This window comes from Danio rerio, chromosome 5, assembly GCF_049306965.1.
Source record: "Danio rerio strain Tuebingen ecotype United States chromosome 5, GRCz12tu, whole genome shotgun sequence".
Lineage (NCBI taxonomy): Eukaryota > Metazoa > Chordata > Actinopteri > Cypriniformes > Danionidae > Danio > Danio rerio.
Genome location: NC_133180.1, coordinates 23,521,283 through 23,533,699, shown reverse-complemented (window position 1 = coordinate 23,533,699; position 12,417 = coordinate 23,521,283). Strand labels below are relative to the sequence as shown.

General features: G+C 37.0%; 1 protein-coding gene across 10 annotated transcripts in view; it reads right to left on the bottom strand.

Annotated features, from left to right (window-relative positions):
- npas2 (neuronal PAS domain protein 2) overlaps nt 1-12,417 on the bottom strand; it is a 119,398-nt gene that overhangs the window by 5,368 nt on the left and 101,613 nt on the right. For all 10 annotated transcript variants that reach the window (XM_005165120.6, XM_073949927.1, XM_073949933.1 and 7 more), the window contains 9 exon segments: nt 12,106-12,187; nt 11,890-12,016; nt 11,700-11,803; nt 9,698-9,769; nt 6,974-7,132; nt 6,587-6,742; nt 6,317-6,507; nt 1,827-1,919; nt 1,482-1,692 (listed from right to left, as the gene is read on the bottom strand). In XM_005165120.6, coding sequence (XP_005165177.1) covers nt 1,482-1,692; nt 1,827-1,919; nt 6,317-6,507; nt 6,587-6,742; nt 6,974-7,132; nt 9,698-9,769; nt 11,700-11,803; nt 11,890-12,016; nt 12,106-12,187 — 1,195 coding nt within the window.

Genomic DNA, 12,417 nt, shown 5'->3' with positions numbered 1-12,417 from the left:
ACTAAGCTCAAAATCAATTGTTGCTCCATAGTTCTGCTTCTCTCAAACGTGACAAGAATTTGAAGAAAGCTAATGACTCATTGGCCACTTTATTAGGCACACCTTACTAGTACAGGGTTGGACCCCTTTTAGCATGCAGAACTGCTTTAATCCTTAGTGACATAGATATAACAAGGTACTGGAAATATTCCATGATGTGAATCCCCCATTCCATCACATCAAAGGTGCTCTATTGAATGAGTTCTGGTGACCGTAGAGGCCATTTGAGTACAGTGAACTTATGTTCAAGGAACCAGTCTGTAATGATTCACGTTTTATGACATGTCGCGTTATCCTGCTGGAAGTAGCCATCACTGTGGTCATAAAGGGATGGACATGGTCAGCAAAAATACTCAGGTGGTGTTGATACAATAATCAATTGGTACTAATGGGCCCAAGTGTGCCAAGAAAATGTCCCCCACACCATTATACCACCACCACCACCAGCCTGAACCATTAATACAAGGCAGAATGGATCAATGCTTTACTGTAGTTGACGCCAAATTCTGACCCTACCATCCGAATGTTACAGCAGAAATAGAGACTCAGACCAAGCAACGTTTTTCCAATCTTCTATTGTCCAATTTTGGTGAGCCTGTGTAAATTTTAGCCTCAGTTTCCTGTTCCTAACTGACAGGAGTGGCAAACTGTGTGGTCTTCTTCTGCTCTAGCCCATCCGCCTCAAGCTTGGATGTGTTGGGGGTTCAGAGATGCTCTTCTGCATATCTCGGTTGTAACGAGTGGTTATTAGAGTTACTGTTGCCTTTCTATCAGCTGGAACCAGTCTGGCCATTCTCCTCTGACCTCTGGCATCAACATTAACACACCCTTAGAACTTCTGCTCACTGGATATTTTCTCTTTTTCAGACAATTCTCTATAAAACCTAGAGATAGTTGTGCTTGAAATTATCAGTAGATCAGCAGTTTCTGAAATACTCAGACCAGCCAGTCTGGCACCAACAACCATGCCACGTTCAAAGTCACTTAAATCACCTTTCTTCTCCATTCTGATGCTCGGTTTGAACTGCAGCAGATCGTCTTAACTATGTCTACATGCCTAAATGCATGGAGTTGCTGTCATGTGATTGGCTAATTAGAAATTTGCATCAATGCGCAGTTGGACAGGTGTACCTAATAAAGTGTCCGGTGAGTGTATGTCATTGTTTTGTTACTTTGATGGAGTAATGCAAGTTTTCTAACCTAATAAATGAACTGATAACCTAAATTATAATAACTTAAAATAACTTGTTAAAATCAATTAAAAAGGCAATTATTTAAAATCACTCCAAAGATTAGTGATATTTATACAGTCTTACATTAATAAAAGGCCCTTTTGTTGCTGCCCTCAGTGAAAATGAGTTTGGCACCCCTGTAATATGGCATTATTCAGTTTATGCCTACAAACTGACAAACCATAATGAATGAATTTAGTGTTTCTTTACCTGAAAGAACTGCTGAGGCTGCTGTAGTGGTAAGCTGTGTGGGGCAACCGGCGGGTGAGTCGTGTAGGTGGGGGTGGTCTGATGGGTGATGAAACTATTATGGGGGATCATGATTGGTGAGGTGAAGACGGGGGAGGGGACTAGCACAGCGTTACAGTTCACCTGCTGCACAGGGAAGGAAGGAGCCATCATCTGCTGCTCCAGAGGATATCTGAAACAACACCAAAAACAACAACATAAGCGTATGCAGAAAACCAGACTACTTTTGTAAAGCGAGATCTTGCAACTTTGCAAATGACTTTCGCCTTATTTGAAAAAGAGGCCATCATGCTGTCACACACTCACTTGGTTTGTTGAATAGTTGAGGTGCATTGGGAAGACTGGGGCCCCCCATTGCTGTCTTGTACAAGTGTTTGCATTGGCTGGTTTAGCAGCATCCTATCAAGCAGAAAACATCACATATAATACAGTGCTGTGCAGAACAATCAGTATCTGTTTTAAATCACTACATTCGCAATACAATTTAATCTGGTTTTGTCCAGACACAAGCCCCTTTCACACAGTGATACCGGTAAATATCCGGAAAATTTCCGGAACGACTTTACCGGTATATTCAAAAAAGCGCTGTTCACACAGGCGAGGACGTTACGGAAATTTTCCGGAAAAGAGCATTCACACATCCATTCCAAAATACCGGTAAATTCTGACATCATTCACCACAAATGAGCTTTAAACGGCTGCGCTTGTATTTGTAAACATTTGACTAAATTACAGACTCTGTGGATGATCAATATTGTGAACAACTTTCGCAGGATCACTTTCGCATGTCGAGATGTTCATAATTTGTGCGTGTGCAGGCGCTCATAGGCGCACGCAAAGCTTGAAGGTAAACAAACAACGGCTTATCATAAGCATCTCATCAATGATTATTTACACAGTTGGCATTAAGAAGAACATATAAACGTGATCTGACTAACTTCTAGCAGCTAAATGTGTCTGGAAAAATATTCAAAGGCTTTTATCCTCACAAACCGCGCGGACGTAAATGCGTCTGACTGTTGTGATTGGCTAAAGCAGACGTCTCACGTCAGCACGTTCTAGACGTGCACGCGCTTATTACGGGAATCTTCCTTCTGCATTCACACAGCGCAGCATTCCGGCAAATTGCCGGTAATGTTACAACTTCTCTTTCCGGAAAATAGCCAGAACGAATTTACCGGTATTTTCAAAAAGGACCTGTTCACACATACAACCTTTCCGGAAAATTGCCGGCAATTTTCCGGAAAGGTGTGTATGTGTGAAAGGGGCTACAGTCACCATGTCTGCTAATATGTGACTTCAGGCTTTTTTTTGTAGTTTGATTTAGATGCTATTTACATTAATACGTTTTAGTTTTAAAATGTATAAATTTGCTACGGTTATGCTTCCAGTGCACACTTCCCCTGAGTTTTTAAGCCCTGAAAACTGAGCATTTTGAAATGCTGGAGAAGCCGTTTTTATTTAAAAAAATGCTACTGCTCCTTGTTAGTGTGGATGGGGAAATCGGAGACATCTGAAAATAATGGCATGGCTACAGACATGATTGGGGCCTTTTTTCAATATTAAGTACACAAAGTTCAGTCTTGAATCCTTTCCTTGTTCAGACTTCACAAGTTTGATATAGAAAACAAACTCCCGAGGACACATCGGGTAAATCTTCAAAGGTAACTGTACTTTACAATGTCATTCGCATCACCCTGGCTACTTCTTAACAATAAAATGAAAACATGATAGAAGGAACTGTCTATTCTCATTTTGATATTAACAACATAACAGACACCAGAAATGTTTAGGCGTTCGGAAGCTACAAATTTATATGACCATCATCTTCACTGTGTGCATGTTAATGACAAAACGAAGCCTATAACTAAACAGCCTCCTTTAATTTTCATTGAAAAATAAGAAAGTCTCTTTTGCTAAATATCAGTTTTAATAATAGCAATCAATAATTCTATTATATATAGTATTATTAGTCAACTGTGCAGAATCAGTGTACTTGATTTCATAAATGTAATATATTTACTTATGTTTTGTTACCTGGGAACAAGAAATAGATTCAAAAGACCAAAGAGTCATTAGATAGAGACAAGATTAATTAAATGTTAAATTTAACAACTATAGTGAGATAAGATCCAGCAGTAGATTCTTGATGAACTATCTGACATGCACTGCTCTCACTTGGGGAGGTGTGCTCAAAGCACCTATTGACTGCCTGGAGCTCAGCAGTGCATGACAGAGTGTGTGTATGGTCATGCGTTTTCACCACTATAGTGTGGATGGAGAACTTTTCAGAAATGCTAGATGAAAAGCCAGTGTGGACGTGTATCATTTTCATTTAAAACACCATTTTAAAACTAAAACGTATTAATGTAAACACATTTTTTTTTGTTCCTTTGCTTTTATGAATTCTGTTTTCTTCAACGCTTTGAATGACACTGTCTGTTCACAGCTAACAGCTAATTAGTACAGTACATTAAAGAGCTGTAGCCTTAAACACCCTCTCATCCTCCTCTCTCTTAGCAATAAGCTGTTGATTAAGCAGTAAAAGCTGTTTGCAAAAACAAAAATCATAAAGGAAATGATGCTTGTAGTTATGATTCTGCGACCAGCATCGTGTGTCCCTTACATTTTGGTAATGGTATGGCTTGCTTGGAACCTCACCCAGAGTGGTTCTAAAAAAGTACTAGGTACTATAGTAGGTATGGAATGCAGTGAAAAAGTCCCCAATGGTAAGGTGTACCTTGCAGTGGAAAAACACCATAATCGCCACACTGTATCTGCATTATTTTAAAGAGGCCTTCAGATTTTGTGTGCATTGTTTTTTATAAAACAACACCAAAGAAAATCAGCTATTCTGTCTGTATGACATAGATAAGGAGATAATATACACACGTTTAAGCTGTGTTTTAGTTGAGAGTAATCCTGTGAGTTAAGCCCCGGTCAGATCACACAATTTTTATTGTCGGTTACAAAAGTCACTATGTCAGATTATGTAATTTTGTCTTGATAAAATCTCGTCTTGTAGTGGGTAACAAATGTGCCAGACTACACATTCCTTCACGATCAGTCATCCCTTGACATCTCAGACAAGCGTTATTTCCCAAAGCAGTCACGAGTGTTGCTATAACAATATTTCTTATCTTAATTATTTCAATCTCAATAAACAACAATGTTTGCTGACAACTAGGCTACATTATTTAAGAGCATGGATAGGATTAAACTTATGATAACATTTTTAATATCAAGTTACTTTCTTTGAAATCTTAATGTACAGTACATTTTCCTGCTTATTAAACAATGAACTTCACGCTAGTGAGACGGAGAAAATGAAAGCACAACAGCACCAAGGAAAAAATCAGAGGCTCAAAGCATAATCCCTAAAACAATGACATATTAAAAAATGAGGTTTGTGATACAACAATTACAGTGAAGCATTAATTAAATCCTCATTTTCCACAGAGCGAAACAAATCATCCAGCCGCACAGATGAGTAGAGGACAGGCACAAACAATATAATTTGTTTATTTTTCTAGGAAAGAATATCATTTTGAAACAAATTTCATTTGGTATAATTTGTTTCTTAATTCTAATGTATTATTTGGTCCTTTATCTACTAGATAATCAAGAGTAACGAATAACATTTGAGGTAAAGTACTTCAAAACCAGTCCGCTATTTGCCAAAACATGAATTGCCATGAGATTGTGTTGGTTTGTAAAATAAAATAATAATGTAGCCTAAATAAAATTAAAGTGAAAAATTCACAGTTTCAGAGAAGCCTATATTAAACTTTTTCACTGTTAATGACTGCTTTTTTTTAATGAAATGCTTTTACAATGTATTCGGAGCACCAAACATGTTCACAGATTACCTCGGAAGAACAAATTCTGTTGAAAGACTGAGAGAACTCACTAACTCATTGTGAGAATGAAGATGTCTGTATATTTGTGCCAGTCTGTCAGGTGAAATTATTAGCATTTAAAAAAAAAAAGTAGTTTAAGTTTGCATAAGTAAACAATGCAGCCTTTTTTTGTTTTGATTACCTGACCAGCGCATTAATGGCAGCACCCGCTGATATAACCGAGAAATTGTGTGCTCCTATTGCACAGTGTCGGAACTAGTCATGAAGAATGGGGAAAAAAAGTAGACATGCTAGACTTTCTGCGATGGTGTCATAAAGCGTTGCAGACATGATATCAGTTGACGTGAACTATGCTACATTACACAAGAAGAAATGATTTAATCTTGTGTCAAGATGCCCTTTTGTTGTTCACGAATTTCCATGACCCCCTACATCAAGGAAATTGTGTGGAAATTGTGACAAACTCATGTGATCTGACCAGGGCTTTACCCTTTGAATAGTAAGTTAATAGGGAACATGCATATAAAACTACCATGCAGCGATATGGCGAATGAATGAAATGAAATTGTTGTGGTGTGCTCTTTCAATGCTTGTCTGTACTTGTAATGCAAACGGTAAATATTTGAGTTGCTTGCAATTTGTTTTTTGCAGTATGATAATTTATTTTCTGTATTTGGTTGTGCTGTAAATATCTAGTGATTTTCTGCATTTGGTTGTGTTTTGAGTATTTTCAGCACACGTGTTGTGAAACTGATGGAGAAATGTTCTTAATGTTTCTACTTCCTCATTTTCCATAGTTGTAGCTCATTGAGCAACACACAAAAACACAAACCTTTACTGACTGGAAAGAATGAGAGGAACAAAATAAGAAGAATCTTGCAAGCATTGTCACGTCAGACACATCAATAGACATATGTTTTGTATTTAGGCTGTTACCGTAGCTGTCCGTCCTGGCTGTAGTCGGCGTGTGTGTTTCTTTGGCAGTGTGTGTCATGTTGGCTTCGGTGTCCGTGGTTGGGGGAGAACATCATGGGGTTGCTGTAGAAGGGTGTGGTCAGACTGGTGTGTGTCTGCATTGGAACACTGACGGCCTGCATGTGTCCAGCCTGAACCAGCCTCTGCTGCCCCTAAACACACAAGACAACCATTACTGTATGTGTCTGGAGGGAGTCGCTTGTGTGCCTGAGTGAGATGTATGATGAATACCTGAGTGGATGAGCTGTTGGGTTGTAGTGTGTGTGATGAATGTGATACACAGTGTTGAGGTTTAGGGTGTGTGTTTTGTTGAGCCGGCCTGCCTGGACCCTGCTGCTGTGGACCAGAACCAGCAAACTCTCCCTGTATCGGCTGCTGGAGTAACATCTGCAAACACAGCCATTCAAACACACCGTGTTACTAATGGTGATATATAAAGTCAGAATAAGTTCCATTCATTCATTTTCTTTTTGGCTTAGTCCCTTTATTAATCTCGGGTCGCCATCGCGGAATGAACCGCCAACTTATCCAGCATATGTTTTACACAGTGGGTGCCCTTCAAGCTGCAAGCCATCACTGGGAAACATCCATACACTCTTGCACTCTTGTGTGTTGTACCTGTAGGTTGGCGAGCTGCAGCTTCTCTTTAATGTCGTGCAGCTCTTGCTGTTGTGTTTTGATGTCGGCCTGTAGGATCCGCGTTCGCTCCTCCAGCTGCTCCTTTAGCTGATGCATGACACCTAACTGAGGCTGCTGGAAGCTGTACAGGGACTGAGTCTGTAGCACACACACACACACACACACACACACAACACAGAGAACACACACTCAGGAAAAAAGCGTCCAGAGCAGACACACATACCTCTTTTTCACCTTCTGGAAACTGAATTTCTCTCAAAACTGCTTATTGTTTCCACAGAATTCATAAGTGACTACATTAAAATAGCTATTCAATGTGTAATGCAATAGAGTCCAAATCAATTATCTTCAGATTTTGAAGCCAATATTACAAATATACAGCCATGGAAAAAATGAAGACACTTAAAAAAATGGCAGGTTTCAGACAAAAACAGATGTGCTGGATTCATGAGGTATGTGGTTGAGTACAATATTAATATTTGTTTTATTTTGTAAGAGTTTGATAATATTTTCTAACAATTGCTGCATCCCAATTAGCATATTATCTGTCCTAAATAGTATTTAAAAATATAATTAGTATGTCCACATTATAGAATGTTAAAAAGAGTATGCCGAAGAATCCCGGATGGTCTTCTACTTCTGGTCAAAATTTTAAGTGTAGAAGCATCCATTCTCTAACCGCTGATATCGCCCACAGTACATTGGACATAAATTCGATCAGAATACAGACATGGGTGAAAAGTGTAAATAAACTACAAATATGGCAGACATGCAAGACCAACTGTCAAGTAAAGAGGCTTCGGTAAAGATGCGTGTGACTGTTAATTAATATCTAGCTCAGAAATAAACATGAAGTGATAAATTAATTTCAACAACCCAAAAATCACTCAAATAAACATTTAATAAATTGAGAAATTAAAGAATTCAGTGTAAAGCTGCACAATTAAAGATGAAAAGATCTTGATCAAAATTTAAACCCACGCAACATGAATGATAAATGATAATGATTTGCATATGTTTATTAATCCTGCATATGTTTATTAATCCTTCGAAGCGCTGCATTCAAATCTGTGTTGAAGAGATTTAGTTTTTACACTTTTTCATTTAGTTACAAACAATTAAATAAAAAAAGAAGTGGGAGAACAGTTTATAGTTCAGATTTATCATTTATCATTTGTTCAGACATTTATCACCATTTAATAGAATTTGATGCTTGTGAATGCTGTAGCAATTACATTGTTTAACCAATAGGTGGCGACAGACAACCATCAAAATTATGTCACTGATAAATTGATCCACCTATAATAAAACATGAAGTTTTATAAGTGAATTGTTGAATCATTAATATTAATAAATATGATCTGTTGTACAAGATGTTAGATTTCTATATTTAGCACCATCAGCAACAGTAGCAAAGATTATTTTTCATAATGAATATTTTCCTTTTTTTCAGCTGATTGTTCCTTCATTTTAATTTTTATTAAATCTACAGGTTCTAAGTTCTGTTTGTTAAAACCAATGGTATTTGCAGTAATATTGTTGTATAAATGGAAAGCAAATGACATTGTGTGCTGATCCAAAAAATGGTCTGATCCGTGACTCAAAAGTCAGTGTGATCAAAATGGTGAGATTTGTGATCCTTTACACCACTACAAAACAATATATATTCTGAAGAATGGTGGAGAAAAAAGCAGACACTGACATCTATAGTAAGAACATGGATGTCACTGATAGGTTTTCTGACATTCCTCGGGATATATTCTTTATATATATATATATATATATATATATATATATATATATATATATATATATATATATATATATATATATATATATATAATAATATTGTGATATATATTGTGATATATTATATTGTGTTTAACAGAAGAAACTCAAGGGGGTTTGGAGATATTGGAGTAAAATATATTAGATTTTTTGGGGTGAACTATCCCTTTAAATATCTTGATCACACTTTATTTTGATGGTCTGTTTGTTGAATTGAAGTTACATTGCATCTACATACCAACTAATTCTCATTAGATTATAAGTAGACTGTTAATTTAAGGTTAGTGTAAGTTGACATGTATGTGCGAAGGTTCTTCTTCAGGACAAGGCCGATGAATGATATCATATTAGATGGTGATCAAATTTATGTTGATAACGATGATATAACATTTTTACTCAATATTGATCCTAAGGACCAATCAAGCAGCCGAAATATGCAACAACAGTAATCTATAATTGACTTGATATTAGATATTTATCAGATTTTTCATAGCTGAAAATTATCGGCTGAAAATAGGTCATGCTGCGTCACCCAGTATTGTTAAGGGCTTTCGTTTCATTTTCCTGCCAACAGTTCACTTTCCGCCAGCAGTCATGGTTGGGATGCTCTTTTAAAAGTGGAAGCATTAAAAACGTATATAAAAATATATATTGTTACCGTTCAATATAGAAATGAATACTTGAGATTGCATTTTTGCCATATCGCCCAGCTCTATTATTACAGCAGGGGCACCAGCAGGTTTTGTGGTTCAGCCCGAATTGACACTTCAAACAAAAGGAAAAAATCTAGTCTACTCACCATAAGCTGTAAGATTACAACAAACATTAGACTTCAGCTCTACTTAAGGATAAAGAGAAAGAGGGACAGGTGGGAAGGAAGAGAGGGAGAATAGGAGAAGTTAGGATTGAACTGACCATGGCTGAATGCTGACTGCAGGACGGAGAGAGTGACGGGGGCTCTGAAGAGCTCTGCCTCTGAATCAGGGTCTAAATACACAGAGAGAGACCAAACTGTAAGAGACATATCATATTTTATATTTTTTATATTTTTATTTAATTTTTTTTTAATTTTATATTTTATATTATATTTCATATTTTAAAAAGAATAAACAATATGACAATGCAAAAATATGCAAGAAAATAATAAAAAAAGGAAAACTAGTTTAGAGATTAGCTTAATATTACATTTAACTGATATGAAATTACAAGAGCTTAAAAGTTCATCCCAAAATTTTATTCTGTTATTAATTACTCACACTCATGTTGTTCAAAACTGCTAAGACTTTCATTCATCTTCATAGAAAAAGTCCAGAAAAAACAAAACAAAACTTTGTCAAAACATACAAAATGGTAAATACATCTTTGTTCTACAGTTAAACCACTGAAATTACATCGAATGTTTTGAAAAAGTTCTCAGCTCATTTTCTGAACTTTGATCACCTTGGGAACATTGCTGTCTATGGAGTATGAGAGAGCTCTAGGATTTCATCTAAAACATCTCAAATTAATTTGTGATCTGAAGTAAAATGAAGGTCTCAGGAGACTGGAAAGACACGAGGGTGAGTAATTGTTTTTTGTTATTTAACCATTTAAAAATCTAAAAATCAATAAAATATGAAAATTCAGCTATTATTTATCACACTAGTCTCTTTTTTAAAATAAATTTCCTGACGTTGAAATAGGATTCGCGTTCGTGTGGGTTTCCTCCAGGTGCTCTGGTTTCCCCCACAACCCAAAGACATGCGGTACAGGTGAATTGGGTAGGCTAAATTGTCTGTAGTGTATGAGTGTGAATGAGTGTGTATGGATGTTTCCCAGAGACGGGTTGCAGCTGGAAGGGCATCCGCTGCGTAAAACATATGCTGGATAAGTTGGCGGCTCATTCCTCTGTGGCAACCCCAGATGAATAAAGGGACTAAGCTAAAATGAAAATGAATGAATGAAGTTTAGATTTGTCCATCTGTTGGATTTTGGAGATGAATTCATCACTATATGGGGCATTAGAATATAACATGTGTTTGGATATAACTCAGTTTTTTGACCACAATTCGTTATTATTGTTCATTTATTAATTTGCTGTAAATTAGAACTGAATCTAGAAATTGTTTTAAAACAAATCTTTGCGCTTAACAAACAAAATTAAATATGTAGGCTAATGGATGCCTTCAGAGGAGTGAGTTTCCACCGTTTCCTTATCCACGAAAGTAAAGGTGTCGAGTAAAGAGTAAAAGTAAAGTAAAGAGAAAGTAAAGAGGCTAAATTAAGGAGGTTCATTCTTTATCCTTGCACTGCAGATGGTCTGTTTAATCGTTTTCTTGCTAGGTGAAGCGTTCAGTTTTTCCTCTTACAAAGTCCACCATGTAAATAGCAAATGAACCATGGTGCGACGCAACTGACTCTTAATAGGAATGGGAGATGAGACTCTGATTGGTTTAATGCACGTTGTGCTCAAAACACACCTATAACTCTTTAAGAGAATAAGCACAACCCTGTTAGACCATGCGCCATGGCTCAGATCTTATTTTTCCATCCTTAAAATAGCAAAAGTGGATTCAGACAATGCTTTTGCATTATGCACTTTAGATATTGCACCTAAACCTTTAGAATAGAGGCCAGAATGTTTCTATAATGTCCCCATATGTTTCCTATTTGGTTAGGGTTTAAATAATGTTCTCTGCTCTTTTTTGCTTTTGTTATCAGTGTACTAATACGTTTATTATATGCAAATTCTTGGCCACTTGTCATTATAAAAGACTACACATTTATTAAACAATATTAGCAACTCCCTTCACTCCAACTCGCCCAGATAATGTACACAAATACACCTCTTTGATAAACCAAGATAAAAAAAAAAAATAAAAAGTTTTGAAATCCTTATTTCTTCAACACACGTGAAATCTGACATGCTTGTTTGCACCTTTGTTCCAGTGTGTGTCATTCTGTTGGAGCTCTTCTCAGGGCCGATGGAAGCAGACTGCCGGGATGACGTACATGCTTCTGTGTATCTCACTGAGGAGTTCGCTGCACGCACAAACACACACACATGCTATCACATGACTATCTATTGTATTTTTCTCTTTACTAAGGTGCTCTCTGTTTGTTCTTACATGCGGAGTCGGAGAGCGCTGTGTGTGATGATTTTCTGGAGCTCTGTGATGACACTGATCGAGCGCTGTTGATTCTGTCCCGTGTAGCTTCCAGAGGAGGACACATGTCCAAAAACACCTCCTGGCCCTACAAACAAACATGATACATTAGCGTCAACTATTCATACAAACAAACAGAAATGCTTACAAGTGTTTTTCTTGGGTTTTGTTTCATACTTTGATTGAGGATGTGGCCATATCAGATGAGCTCTCCTCCAATCCAAACTCTCTCCTTCTCTCCGCTCGAACTTCAGCATAACTTTGGAGAGAGAAAAAAAAACATTTTGTTGTTGAATGTTTTATATGTACTGAGAAAAAAAGTGGACAGACTGATCTTCTTATGTGCTGTACCTAAGAGAATATGCTAAATTTTCAAGGCTAAATCTGTAGTAACACACACTGACCTTTAGATGGAAACAGAGGCTAAAAATACATCACACTTTGTTAAAAAGACTAAATTAGCTGACAAGCATTAATGACTACCTGTAT